At 40.0% G+C, this 15,277-nt stretch overlaps 1 protein-coding gene across 3 annotated transcripts in view; it reads left to right on the top strand.

Moving 5' to 3' along the window:
- Positions 1 to 15,277, top strand: part of ap1ar (adaptor related protein complex 1 associated regulatory protein) — a 41,417-nt gene that overhangs the window by 22,538 nt on the left and 3,602 nt on the right. Inside the window, exons 5-9 of one of the 3 annotated variants that reach the window (XM_007897002.2) lie at positions 2,740 to 2,836; positions 4,118 to 4,216; positions 6,116 to 6,180; positions 8,405 to 8,481; positions 13,571 to 13,699. In XM_007897002.2, the coding sequence (XP_007895193.1) occupies positions 2,740 to 2,836; positions 4,118 to 4,216; positions 6,116 to 6,180; positions 8,405 to 8,481; positions 13,571 to 13,699 (467 nt within the window). The remainder of the gene's footprint in view (positions 1 to 2,739; positions 2,837 to 4,117; positions 4,217 to 6,115; positions 6,181 to 8,404; positions 8,482 to 13,570; positions 13,700 to 15,277) is intronic. The other 2 variants (XM_007897003.2, XM_007897004.2) reach the window with 2 other exon arrangements.

The raw sequence follows: 15,277 nt of genomic DNA, 5'->3' as shown, positions 1-15,277 counted from the left end.
GGCTCAACTGGTAGTATTCGGACATCGGGGCGGTGGGGTGGGTATGGGGGTTGGTGGAGGGGAGTTGTGAGTTCAAGCCCTAAGTCGGAACTTTGAGCTCATAGTCTCGGCTGACACTCCAATGCAGTGCTGGCTGAGCCACCTTAGTGTTTAATGCCAAAGCCTTTGAAGAAACTTAGAATTAATATTTTCCTGAACCCCGCAGTGCCACTTGTCTGGTGCAGAATGCAGATGAACAACTTAACGCTGCCTTCAGCTGTCCGATTATAATATCTAACATCAGAAATGACATTTAGAACCAATAATTAGAGCTTAATACAAGGTCATTAAATGTCTTCAAATGGAGCTTTAACTGCATCTTGAGCTTATTAATGCAGGCTGCTGATACATTTAGTGTAGCTTTTTAAACCTGCTAATTGGTAAATTTTCTGGATACTTGGAGAGGGTGCAGAGGAGATTTACCAGAATACTACCAGGGATGAGGGACTTTAGTTATGTGGAGAGACTAGAGAAGCTGAGATTGTTCTCCTTGGAGCAGAGATGGTTAAGGAGAGATTTAATAGAGGTGTTCAAAATTATGAGGAGCTTTGATAGAGTAGTTGGGGAGAAACTGTTTCCACTTGCCAGTGGGTCAGTAACCAGGGCACGTAGATTCAAGATAATCGGCAAAAGAACCAGAGGGGAGATAAGGAGAATTTTCTTTACACAGAGAGTTGTTACGGTCCTGAATGCACTGCCTGAAAGGGCTGTGGAAACAGATTCAATAACAGCTTTCAAAAGAGAATTAGATAGGTACTTGAAAAGGAAAAATTTGCACGGATATGGGAAAAGAGCGGGAAGTGGGACTGATTGTCCTCCAAAGAACCAACAGGCACAATGGCCGAATGGCCTCCTTATGTCCTGCAATATTCTGTGATTCTATACTGACTTAATTATTGCTGACAAAACCCATTCATTTATTAATAATAACAATCCTTGCATTTGATATAGCACCTTATCACGTCTTCAAGACCTCCCAAAGCGCTTCATAGAATATACTGTAAAGTGAATTGACTGTTTTGTGGGCGAATCGCGGCAGCCAATTCCTCCCAGCAGTATCCCACAAACAGTTGTGGATTGAGTGAACAAATAGTTATTATTATTTATTTTTTCAATGGGATTATTATGCCCCGAAAAATGATCCGCCAATCGACTAACAACCGTGTTCCTATTTACTGCTAAGTAAACAGAGACGTGTGGAGTAAGGAAACATGCCCAGCGTTTCGCCCTGCTGGGAATCGAACCCAGTCTCTCGCTTGCGAGGCGAGTGCTCTTACCACTGAGCTACAGGACTCCATTTAAATCTGTCACTGCTCAAATGTGAAGATTTTAGTGACATTGATAATTTAAATGAATCTGCTATCAACTGTGGTGTGTGTGTGTGACTGGAAGATAGCCAATTTTATTTATTAATAGGACTCCACTTAGAAAATGCAGCTCTTGGTGCCTGAAAGGGTTCCCTTCTGTGCTGCACACATTTTTGGAGTCCTGTAGCTCAGTGGTTAGAGCACTCGCTTTGCAAGCGAGAGACCTGAGTTCAATTCCAGGCAGGGCGAAACCTTGGGCAAGTTTCCTTACTCCACACGCCTGATAATAATCCCTCCAACACAAAAAACAATAATAAATTGGTCATTTTCAATCTACGACTGTTTGTGGGACACTGCTGTGCGTAATTGGCTGCCGCGTTCGCCCACAAATATACAGTCAATTCACTTTACAGTGTGTTATGTGAAGCGCTTTGGGACGTCCTCCCGACGTGAAAAGCGCTATATCAAATGCAAGGATTATTATTATTATTATTTGCCCATGTATCACTGAGCATGATGTTCACATTGCATGCTATACAAAACTAACTGCAGACCCTGGAGCATTTGTGACTGTCCAGTGAAGCAGTGGCGCAAACGGATCCTGTTTTCCCTTTTTGAAAATTCATCTCAAAGCTGTTAAAATATGCCTTGCCATAGGTAGTGTGGGTTCACTTATAAAGTGATTGGATTGTGACACTAACCATTTCAAACAGCTGTGCACAACGAGCAGCATTAACATCTCCTCGGTGTGATGGCTTGATGATCTGAAAGTTGGCCACTATAACCAACCTCTCTATAGTGCAGGGCCTGAGACATTGGGCCTAGGTGATCACGTTATAAAACAATTTTCATATATTACTTAGTTGGGTGCAGATCCTGGACTGTCCACGGCATTGGGACGTCTTCCTGACATGAAAGGCACTATACAAATTGTAATTTGTTGTTGTTGAAAATCATTAAGTGTTTTCCTTCATTGGTCATGGATAACATATTTAAAACAGCATGATCTTATTATGGAATTACAGCAGCTCTGAAACACTGAATAAATAAATTCTGTTTTGAAGTCAAAGGGGTGTTTTGTGTTGTAAATTGATGTTTATCAGCAAACTGTGAGCTTTTTTTTGGCTGCTGGCCTGTAAAAACAGGTGATCTCATTGTAACACCCATTTTTAAAAAGTCTGGCATCAATACCAAGCTGTTTTTAAATCGTTTTGTTGATGTGATTCAAACTGTTTAAATCAAAAGTGGAGATTTTGAACGTTAAGACTGTGCCACACTACATGTGACCCAATTGCATATACCTTTGCCATGTTAAATGTATTAAATGGCTCCAGTGTATACTGTAGATTGGGAGCTCAATTATTATTATTGCTGAATGTTTCAATTTTGACAGACCAATCAGTGAAGATGAAATCCAAATCCTTCAGAATAGACATTATGACTCCATTGCCGAGAGGCAAGGGATGGTGGACAGCCAGCTGCAAACTGAGGTAGGATTGTTTCTCTGTGCTCTCTGTTGTTTTGAACATCTCAAAAATATCATGCACAAAATAGAGGATGACCTTTTTATAACATGTCTTGCTTAAGCGCGAGTTCACTTATTAGGCGTAAAATACCCAACAGCTTTTGATACAGACTGCATGACTTCCTACCCAGCTGATCAGGAGGCTGGCTGGTCAGCTGTGATTGTTTTCATGGGCAGTTCTAGCACTCGAGAAAGCTGTGAGAGTAGTCGCTGAGCGTCTAGCTTCCTGAGCATATGAACAGGGACCTGTCCAATTCATGCCAGAAGAGGTGCAACTGTCCAGAAGTGGTATTGCCACCATATTGGTTTTGCAGACCTTTTATATCGTGGATCTAATTTAATGGACCCGAGACACCGCAGTGTTACAGGATCATCCTGTATTATGCCATTGCTGTTATTGGAAGTTCTGGCTTACTGCAGTTTGTTTGCAATGGAATCCTTAAATCCATTGTGCACTATGTACAGCAATTTGATGTAGAAACCTCCTGCACCACTATGCAAATTGCTGTATTAAGAACCTCCCATCCTGAAAGCTCATTTTGTTTGTTTGAGCCTCTTAGATTTCGAAGATTTGGAATATAAAAGTGTAGTGTGAGTTTTATTAAAAGAACCAATTCCCCTCCATTTACTGTCTTTCTGCTGAGTAGGTATTGGACTTTTCAAGCGCCAGTCTGCTCTGCACTTCTGTTTCGCAATGTGCGATATATAGTGCACCATTCGGTTGTGAATTTATAAAACAAAAGCTACAATGCATCAGGTTCAAGTAGTCTCTTTATGGGGCAATTAATTGGATCCTGAAACTGCTTTATTAGCTATCTCTGCACTATGTGCTCTGCGTGACTGACGGGGACTAGAAAGACTGATGATCTGGTGCAGAGCTAAATTGGCAGCTGTCAACTGAATGGAATGTGAAGCCTGTTAAGCGCCTTATCCTGAGGGCTTAATTTATCCAACCTGAGAATCGAATTGCATTGAAATACACCAGAAATAATTGAGCCTGAGAAAAAAATTCACCTTTGATATATACACCTTCCCTTAAGAACACATTCTCAATGTTATTTATTTTTATGTGGACGTTTTTATTATTTTTGCTTTTAATGTTTGATTGAGTTGTACATTATATTTATTTCGTTTCGACGTAGAATACTGAGCTTTCGCTCAGAATGCTTGTAACACACCTGATGTTTATTTACCCAATGAAGCGTTTTATCATTTTGTTAACCTTTTTTGTTTCGTTCACATGCAGTTAGCTGCACAAGAGGAACAGTTAAGGATAGAAGAAGAGGCATTTTATAATGCCCAGCGTGAAGCAGCCAGGGCAGCAAAACAGAAAAGGCTTTTGGAGGTGAGGGGATGAAGCCCCAGTTTGGTTTTGGATCTGCAAAACCTAATCTCTTATACACAGACCTGTTTAAAATGGCTGCACTTACAGCAGGCTGCCTTCGTTTTTAAAAACAACTTTCAGAATGTTTACAGCATGGAAAGATGTCTATTTAAGGCTTTTAGTATCTATGCTGGTGCTTGCTTTAACCCACATTAGAGCTACTGTACCTTTTCTGATCCCTTTCCCTGTATTTTTCTCTTTTACATTAAATATTTTTTCCTCAGGTATTTATCCATTTTTTTATGCAGTGCTATGTTAAGGGCATTGCCTCAAATGCCATTTGTGGCATAGAATTCCTGCAGTTCTCTATTGTGTATATAAATAAAAACAGATTTTATAACCTCCCTTTTTTTTCTTCCTTTGATAATCCTCAATTTATTCCCTTCTTTCTGACTTCTCATGCAATCTGCAAGGCTTTTAACATTCTTGCTTTAAATGTTCACCCATATGCCAGAAATGTATCTGTGATTCTGACAGAAGAGAAAGAGGGTACTCCAGAAGTAGTCTATTAGACTCCTATCCCATTTGTAATAATAAGCCAAATCCATTTGAAGTTTTTCTATCCTGTCTATAACTTACATAATTGAAAACTTCCCCTCTTTTTAATACTGTATAGCAATAATCCACTGCTTGTCAGGGCTTTGAGCTTATGGTCCCGATGCTGGTGGAACGCTTTATTGCCAGAGGTGCCATCCTTTGGATGAGACATTAAAATGAGGTCTCACCCATCTGTTCAGATACTATAATACTATTCAAAAAGAGAAGGGGAGGAGTTCCTGGTGTCCTTGCCAGCAATCCCCAGATGAAATTAATCATTTATTTCATGGCTTTCTGTGGGACATTGCTGTGCAAAATTACTGCTGCGTTCACCTAAAAGTACAATCACTACACGTTACAGTAAATCCTGTGAAGTTGTTTGCAGTGTTTCGCCGACATAATTACGCACAATGATATAAGGATTATTATAATAGTGTTAAAAACACTCTTTGACATGTTTAATGGTAAGAATTTCCACACTCAGAAATCTGGAGTGCCATCTTTTCATACAGAGTAAATGTGAAACTAGAATTTTTGATATCTGCGAGTATTTAAAGTTAGTTGAGTCAATTTTTTAGTTACTGCATTTACGTATTTTTCTTTGCTGACTGAATTGCACAAGTTTAGTATGCCTTTTTTTCAAAAACATTTTTAGAATGTGTTAGAACTGATAGCACTTCTTCCTCAAAGTAGCTTGGAAATGGTGAAGATGCAGAACAAGCATTTCTTCATTGGTTGAGTTTTGGAGTGGTGGAGGATCCTGAAAAACACTGTTTGACAATCCAGCTGACGAGAATCTAGTTGTTCAAAAGCTGACAACTTGAGGTTTAAAATGAAAATTTCATTTGAGGTCTTGCGCTTCACAATTTCTGAGGCCTGAAATTCCACTTAGTCTTAGCCTGTAAGATCATTTTGTCTTAAAATTTAAGATGGTGATTGATTAAGATTGTTGAAAATTCTTGAATTCAGTCTCAATCTGGGATCAGTTCGAAATGAATTTAAGAATTTTCCAAAATTCTGTGCAATCTTAAATTTTAAGTGAAAATGGTCGGCCAGGTTGAGGCTATACATACAATGAGATGGTCTCCCGGTATGAAAGGTGCTATACCAAAGGCGAGGAATATTATTATAATATCATACGTGGAACTTCAGGCCTCTTGATACTTAATGTGTGTAAATGTACCCTGAGAGCAGCTTAGTTTTTAAGATAAATATGTTGTGTGTTTTGTACATTCTTCGCTCGTTGCTCTGGGCGCTGGTCTGAAGATGAGGATGGTTTGCTGTGTGTGAAGTTGACTCATTTAAGATCTATGTGCTTTATAGCAACAAAGGTTACAAAAGATGAAAAGGAGAGCAAAGGTTGCTGCAACCCCTGACCAACAAAAAGGGTAAGAAAGATTTTTTTAACATCATAAGGAAGCTTTAACAAGTGCATTATAGAAGTTTATGAAGACTTCAGATTGGTTCTATTCCAGATTTTCCTTTGCATTTTCGTTTCCCTGCAATTTCTACCTCCCGTCCCCCCCACCCCACCCCTTATTTTGTCCTCACGATACAATACAAAATTACATTTGCATATCGCCTTTCACGTCAGGAGGATGTCCCAAGGCATTGGATATTCCACATATTCACATCAGGACAATTAATTGGCAGTAAAACCAAAACCCAATAAAGGAAGAGAGATGGGGGAAGCTTTGAGATGCTGAATCAGCCGGTTGAGCAGCCTGGAGAATCTTGTCACCACTCTTCTGCTGCTGCTTGTGTTAACAGGAGTTCTGTACAGGTGAATTGAACACCTTAGGTACACAGTAATAGCCCATTTCAATTCCTTGTACTTTTACAGTTCTATTTTATTAATTATTCACCTGGCATTGCTCGCCCCAGCAATTTAAAGCAGGAGAGCAAGAGTCCCTTTGGGAGCCAAACAGAATTGTAAAAAGGATGTTTTATAATGCTAGACATATTGGGACAGGCATTTCCTGGTGATAATAGTAGTTAGAAGTACTTAATTGTATTCAGTACAAGTGTTTAGTTGTATTTAGACACCCAGAGGATCTGTGTGAGCGCCATAATTTTCATAGCAGATAATGATCTGTAGCCATGTTCGGTACAACATCTTCCGTAACATGGATGGAGTGAAGAGGCAAAGTGCATTTGCGACAGCTTGTGTCAGCATCTCCATAATCTCATATTGCTGTTTTGTAACGGGGTAAAAGGATCTTGTGGATACCCTGTACACAACAGCATTACAACATTGAATTGCTTGCCTTGTACCCTTCATGTAGGATAAAGTCTCGCAGCGCTTTTGCAATGAAAGAACTGGACACCGAGGGGTCAAGTGGGTGGTGACCATAGGTGGGGTTAGAAAGGTAGGTTTTTAGGAGGTCAAAGAAACAGTTAAATTAGACGGACTCAAAGAGAGCTCACTTGCAATTAGAGAATATTTTCCTGAAACGAAGGTCCGAATAAAATGTAACGGACAAAAACTATTGCTCAAACAGAACTTGATACTTGGCTTTAGGTGGATGTTACTGCCACTAGTAAGTAAAGTGGTATTGTGGCGCTCCATCTACTGAAGATGCTGACTCGTGCTGTGGTAGAGTTCCAAGAGCATCGGATTCCCTCTGGTACATTTCCCAAATGGTCAATTATTCTTAACAAGGTCTGGCAGTGACTCCTTGCTGGCAGGATCCACATTAAAAAAAAATGAGCCCCCACCAGTCTTGACCTTTTCCAGCAGGTGCGACTGGATTGTGATCAGGAATAGGCTTACTGTCTGATGTTTTCTTCTCCCTTCCATGTGCAAAGGCCACGGAGAGCAAATCTAGTGCCCCAGAGCTGCTGCTTGGCTGACCTGGGATCAAAGCAAAATTTAGTTTGCATTTCTTCATGCATTACTCACCATCCTGTTTGTGCACCCGCAGTGGGACAGGATGCCATTCGTATCTCCACACCAAACTGTGGGAAGCTAATATTCACAAAAATCCCCTCTGTACACATAGCACTTGTCTCTCTGGTGAATTCCCCGGCAATACCCTCGCTCACAACATCAAACATGAAGAACGGATGCTGCAATATGAAAATTCAGTTCAACATCTGTTTGTATGTTTAAACCTAAATTCCCAAGAGGGGAAAATTAAGGAATTATCAGATAGCTGAGGTTTTTCTCACTCCCAGGGTCAGAGAACTTGCTGTAGCACAGACTATTATCCTGCCCTACTTTTTTTTAGAATAATACTTACTCCAAGCTCAGGAGATGTTTCTTTTTGTGAGTGTGCTGCATCTTTAATTAATGATCCTGTTGCTTCATTGTACAGCTTGTGTGCAGGCCTGGAACGTTAATGCCTTCCTGGAATTTAATTGGGGATTTGTACCTAGTGTTTCATGCCAGGTGAATAATTAATAAAATAGAACTGTAAAAGTACAAGGAATTGAAATGGGCTATTACTGTGTACTTGGTGATGAACAAATACTGCCACCTGCATGCAGAAGTTCACCTGTGCATTTAACACAATGAGACCCACATCTTGTATAAAATGTTCTTGCCTTGCGCGTAACGTATACGTTACCTGAATGGGTTGTTTTACCTGCCAATCCTGTATTTTTTTGCAGAGATGGAGGAGAGGAGGACTTTGAATCCTACCTACAGAATGCAAAATCTCAGTCTGAAGCCTTCAGGAACCAATGCAGTAAGTATCGTTTCACTGACGACAAGACTAGCTTCTCTGACGTTCCAAACTCTCCACTGCAAGATTACAGTAAAAGGATGGATTGTTGCCTTTGATTGACAAATTTCAGTGCTGTTAAATAACTTTATAACAGAATTTGAACCGCAGGTTGTAAATTCTCGACGTTCCACAACTGCGACACTGTTTGTATTAATTCAGTGAATGGCCTTTGTGATGATTGTCGATCGGCCAAAACCACACAAAATGCATAAAATTTCATAATCTGTTTTGACACATTCTGGTGACCCACTTTTGAGTTGCGACTCACTGGTTGAGAAACTTTGGTCTGGATTATATAAATTCAAAGACCCGACGTGGGGTTTCTGCCCACATCTTTCTGACTCGGAGACTAGAATGCTATAAACTGAGCCAGGCTGACACAGAAGTGATAAAATTAAGTCAAAATGTATTGGATTTCTATTATTTTTAATATTGGGTATATTTAATCATTCTTTCAATCCACTTAATCTCACTTTCAATTTAAAAAGCATCATAAATACCATAAAAGACTGCATTAATTAAGCAATGGAAATGCATGAGGAATGCATTTCGTTGAAGCAGATAGGTAATTGAAGTTGAATTACAGCATCTGGAAGCCTTAGCAAATAACTGAACAAGAGTTTATCAATTAATTATAATTGTTGCCATGTTTTCGGAGTTGAAATATTTAATTGGACCTTTTGTTTCTAACTTTATTGATTATACAATCTAATTATGATACAATTTACATTCACATAGAGCTTTTCATGTTAGGACATTTCAAAATGCTCATACTGCATTTTCAGGGATTAGTGTAGAGAATTTGTTTTAAAAAAGCTTAAAAGCTAGTACATTATTAAATATGTTTTAACCCCGAGAGCCACTTTATATAATAGTCTTTGACTGAGAAGATTTAAAAATTAAACAGTGCACTAAACTGACATCGGTTCACTAAAGCATTCGCAAAGCGTAGAATGAAGGATTCCAATCAAAGCTGACAAATGAAAATCACTTCCTCAGAGAGAGAATTTTAGGAGCTAAAATAACACTAATAAAATTGCTTTATGAAGGAATGTACAAAACCATAAAATAAATACCATTAGGTTTTATCTGCCCACTCGCTTTTTAAAAACATTCTATCTTACATTACAAATGACTTGCTTGCAAACGTCCCTCCCTAGGGAGTCAGAACGGTCAGGGATCAATAGTCCTGATCCCTGACTGTTCAGCGCCTTGGGACGTTCTCCCAACGTGAAAGGCGCTTTACAAATGTAATTATTTTGTTGTTATAGTGTAGTCTATATGTTCACCATGCTTGGAATTGAAGTATTACTATATTTTGTTTTTCATGGTTCTTGGATGACACATATAGAATAATCTAATCTAATCTATTGAGCCAATCTACGATATGGACTTTTTCATAATTAGAAATGTCCTGGCCAAGAATCCCCAAAATAAAATTAATCATTTGCATCATGGCTGTTTGTGGAACATTGCTATACACAAATTGTCTGCTACGTTTACCAGTGGAGTCCTGTAGAGTATGGTTAGAGCAATTACTTAGCAGTAAGTAGGTACCCGACTGTTAGTCAATTGACGGACCGCTTTTCTGGGGGAAATAATCCCTTCAAAAAAACATTTTTAGAAATAATAATTTGGTCACTCAATCCACGACTGTTTGTGGGTCACTGCTGTGCACAATTCACTGCCGCATTTCACCCACACAACACAGTTAATTCACTTTACAGTATATTCTGTGAAACACTTTGAGACGGCTCGAAGATGTGGAAAGATGCTATTTCAAATGTAAGGATTATTATTATATCACCTTACCTCAGCCACCTTCAGAGAAAATCTTAAATGCCAGGAATTCTCAATATCAGTACTCTCAATACAGACTATTTTAGTTAATTACCCTAACCCTTTCTGTTTCTATCTGATTTTTGTTTTCTATAGTTGATTTCTGTCCCAAAAATATGTCATCTGCTTTTCCTCATTTATTTTCTTTCAGATATTAAAAACCTTTGGTAGTCGGTTTTGAAACCAATATTCTTGAAGTTACTTGTGTATCAGTTTAGAAAAATCATCCTATTAGTTGACCTGCAAGGGACGATGGTTCATGTCTTAATTGTGTTAATTCAATTTGATCAAATTTACCCCAGGGGTTTAATTTATTTTTAAGTATGAATTTGTATGTCGCCACATGTGCCCTTGGCATTTCCTGATTGGCCTGGGCGTTTATTCAGAAAGTCTTCAGAAAGATTGCAGAATGTGTCCATGTAACAAGTTGCTATCCTGTCATTAAATAAAATTGTGGGCAGCACATTTTGAAGAACAATGTAAATGGGTATACTGAACAAAAGCAAGAAATTAAGATTAGGATAGATGCCCCAAGTGGAAGGATGGCCCTATGGCCTCAACTGTGCTGTAGTTTCTATGAATCTATGCAAATAGCTGTTTCTGTCCAGCCTGCGACAATGGAAATTAGTCTCTAATCGGTACAGTTTTGTTTGGCAGATATTGAGGTTGATATTCCAGATGCTAAATTCTAGTGGCTATAAGGATTGTTGACACAGCCTTTATCCCCATGAAACCTATGAAACTGAATATCAACTGAATGTAAATAAGCAAGACAAAAGGCTACTTAATTTCATAGCTTTCAATTGATCTGTCACCACAGCCAGGCTTGGCCATGTAGGTGGTGCTGTTGCGAAACAATGAGCAAATTGTTCTACAGACCTGGCACTGTTTTCATAGGCTGTTTACTGGCCAATTTACTATCTGGCCAGTCCTATGTAAAGTGTGTTTTTAAATCCAGAATCATTGTTTTCAAAACTATACTTAAGTGTACATATAGTACAAGAAAGCTAAGAACAGGAATAGGCCATTCGACATTCAAACACATTGTAAAATGCATTGATTGTATATATTTTAATTCTTTTTTGTGCATATCCTTTAATAACCTTATTTCTTAAGTATCTTTTGATGTGTGTAAGAGATTGCCTGCTGTTGGCCACATTAATCTCATAATGGGATCTTTACCGCTAACTGAGAAGAAGACTTTAAGCCAACTAGTCTGATCAGCATTCCAAGACGCAATCCACATGCTTCAGCAGGAGTCATTAAATAGTGTTCAAGAGCAGGAAGCCAGAATGATTTCCCCCCCATGGCTAGGGCATTAAAGTAGTGCTAGCCTGGCTAATACCATCTAATTCAGCCAGAGGCCAAGGATGGCGGATCGAGCCACCAAGGGAATGGGGAGGTGCCTGGAGCCACGTTGGAATAGGAAGGTCTTCAGGCATGACCTGAAGATGGGGAAGGAAGGGGCAAGGCAGAGGGATAGAGGAAGAGTCTTCCAGGGTTTCACGGTGTAGTGGGTTAACGCATGATTGATGCAGGTTCTACTCTACTATGTTATCTTCATGCCAAATTAACATTAACTGCAAATTGCTCTGACCCCGTAAAATGGTCTGAATGGCACCACAACAACAACTTGCACTTATATAGAGCCATCCATGCATGTTAACATCTCAGAGCACCTAACTGTGGCAGAGCCCGACTCCGAGCCAGTGGGGGGCTGGCCATAAGCACGGTCGAACCAGAAGGTTTTCAGGCAAGACAAAAAAGGGGAGAGAGGGGGCAATGCGGAGGGATTGAGGGAGAGTGTTCCAGAGTTTTGGGGCACAGTGACTGAAAACACAACCTCCGATGGTGGGGCGGAGGGTGCGAGGGACGAGCAGGAGGCCGGTGCCAGTAGAGCAGAGGAGCCGGGTGGTGGAGTGAGGAGGTCAGAGAGGCAGGGAGGTGCCAGGGAGTGAATGGATTTTAACACGAGAATGTGGATCTTGAAGTCAATCTGTTCAGTGATGGGAAGCCAGTGGAGCCTGGCCAGAACTGGTGAGATGTGGGTACGGAGTTTGGTCCGGGTCAGTACGCGGATGCAGAGTTCTGTTCTTTTGAATAGTGGAGCTAGTTTGGTCAGTCTGAGGGAGAGAGAGCAGGGAGGTTGAGGAGTTCAGATCCGCAGGAGTGAAGACGTTGACGGGAGCCAAGAAGTCCGTCTGCTCCACATTCAACTGCAGGAAGTTTGCACTCATTACACATTGTACTGATAACGTAGCTCGTTTCCTATTACCTGGAACACTGATTTCTCTTCCTGGCTGAGTGGAGCATTACAAGTAGAGCATGCAGCACCCTATAGTGATTGGCTGGACCAATAGAAAAGTGCGGAAATATTTGTCCCCAATTGCGGGGAGATTTGCGGATTTTGCAGAAAATTTCAGGAAAACCTTTTGCCAAATTTTGCAAAAAATGGCGAAGAGTTGTTTGGTGTTATTGAAGTACATTTTATTGCCAACCAGCATTTTTTCACTTTATTGATGAAAACTAAACATGAGGAAATAACACGTTAGATTGTTGCAAAAAAATTTATATTCCTTCTTTAACAAAAAATGAGTGGCCATTTTTTTTGTGGGGGTGAAGGGGAGAACACCAGTGAGATTACAGTAGCTCTCAGGACCCAGGACCGCGCACATACCCAGAGAGAGAGACACGCAGACACAGAGAGACGGGGACACACACACACACACAGACGGACACACACACACTGAGACAGACACACTCAGAGACACGCTCTCAGAGAGAGATGCACACTATTGGCCCAGGTGATTGGCCACTAAAATCTGCTGGTAGAAATTTCAGTGTCGCAGAAGGGTTGGGCACTAGCCTTTCACCTTGGAGTCCCAGATTCACATTTGACCAGAGCTGCCTTGCTGCAAGACTGTTTTCAAAGTGGCTTGTGGCAGTGTCTAATGATCCTGGGAAAGTCCTTCCTCTATGACTTCTCTTATAACTTGAAATATCCAATTCCTCTACGCTAGTTGTAGTGTAACGGTTATTCTACTGAACATTTCACCTGCTAAGAATTTGAAGGTTGGCAGCTATGGAGTCCAGTCTGCACTACTATCAAAATTGTTTGGTTCCCTGCACTTCTTATTGCTGTAATGTGTATGCCTTTCAGCACAATTCTGCAGTGTTCTGATTTGTTGAGAATCTTCTGTGTCTCTGCTAGGAATCTCCTCAGAACCTACTATTCTGACCCCAAACACTGAAAGCAGCTGTGATTTGACAGTAAAAACCAAATCAACAAGTGGAAACGATGATAGTACTTCACTGGACCTCGAGTGGGAGGATGAAGAAGGTACAGTGCATGCATATTGTTTGGTTACTGTTCACATCCACAATAACCTGCACGCCTACCACATTCTGGCGCCTTGGGATGTCCTCCCAACGTGAAAGGCTCTATACAAATGTAATCTTTTTGTTGTTGTTGTTCTTGACCTCACTGCACTGTGAATGAGGCCTGTGAAAGTGCTTCCCACAGGAAAAGGAAATCCGAAGGAGATTCTCACATCTTCTTAATGGCAGAGGCTACAGACTAGTGTAACGTTTGAGGGTGTTAATCAGAGGCTGGAGAGAATATATCCACATTTAAAGGCTTTATTTTTTTATTAAAAAGTTTCCAACTCTGCAAGTCTGCATTATTTGTCCTGTACTCTGAAGAAGAATGTTAAAGAATGTACTTGGGTGTCATCCTGGCTCAGTTGGTAGTACTCTCACCTTGAATTAGATGGTCGAAGGTTCAAAAACCACGAAAGAGCTTTAAAATTGGTCTCGGCTAACATTCTAATACAAGCTGGAGGAGCCCTGCATTGTTGCATTGTCATCCTTTGAAATGTAAAATTGATGTCCCATCTGCCTGTTCAAGTGGACGTTAAGGCACTGTTTAAAAAGAGAAAGGAGTTTTGACCAACAGTCCCCCAAATAAAATGTGTCACTCACATTATTAGCTGTTTGTGGATCATTGTGTGCAAATTGGCTGCCAAATTCACCTATGGATTACAGTCACTGCACTTCATAGTAAAATCCTGTGAAGTGCTTTTACATGTCCTTCCAGTGTGAAAGGTGCTATATCAAATGGAAGGATTGTTGTTTTATCTATTTCAAGTTAGATATAGACGCAGACATTCGCAGGTTAAATGTATCTGAGCAGCAAAGAGACTGGGTTTCCATCTGTTCTTTTTTGTTTTTTACTTACAGGAAATGTATAACAGGCCTCAGGCATAATGGTGATCATAGCTTTTGAAAATATTTTTATATCCTATTTTACTATTCCATGAATTGGAAGAATGACAGGGGATACGGTGTGTGAACTATGGTGCTTGATTTCTATAAAGGCTTCCTTGTGATACCATTACGTTTATGTAAGACTCAGTTTAAACACTCAATAATTCACTGTACTTTCTTTTTTGTGCAGAACATGTTTTAATTATTTTAGATCAATTTTGTTATGGTCAGGAACTGACTACTTTATTCACTTCAGAATAGACCTTTTTTGAAGTTGTAATATTCGCATACTTGAATAATGTGCAGTCTAAAATATTTCTGTTATGCCGCTGCCTTAATCTTCGTGTTGTGAGAAGAGAGACTAGTAACTAGAGTAAGCAATATTATCATGGATGGTTTGGCCCTGTGGGCATTACTGGTCATTTTCCTCTCAGGTGCAATGTACAAACCAAACCTATTCCCTTTGATTCCAACCGATTGTGGCAACAGATCTAACTCTCAGTCCCAATTGCATCTCTTACTGTCCACTGTATTTTACTTCACTGGGGAGTTTATATAAAATGATCAAAATTAGCTTGTGTTAAAATTGCTTATTATTGTCATGTGAAGTAACTTCTTTAATGCTAACCTGACAGTTCTAAAATGTACAGAC

The sequence above is a fragment of the Callorhinchus milii genome, unplaced genomic scaffold (assembly GCF_018977255.1).
Source record: "Callorhinchus milii isolate IMCB2004 unplaced genomic scaffold, IMCB_Cmil_1.0 Scaffold1, whole genome shotgun sequence".
NCBI classification, from domain to species: Eukaryota; Metazoa; Chordata; class Chondrichthyes; order Chimaeriformes; family Callorhinchidae; genus Callorhinchus; species Callorhinchus milii.
This window is presented reverse-complemented; position numbering and strand designations above follow the sequence as displayed.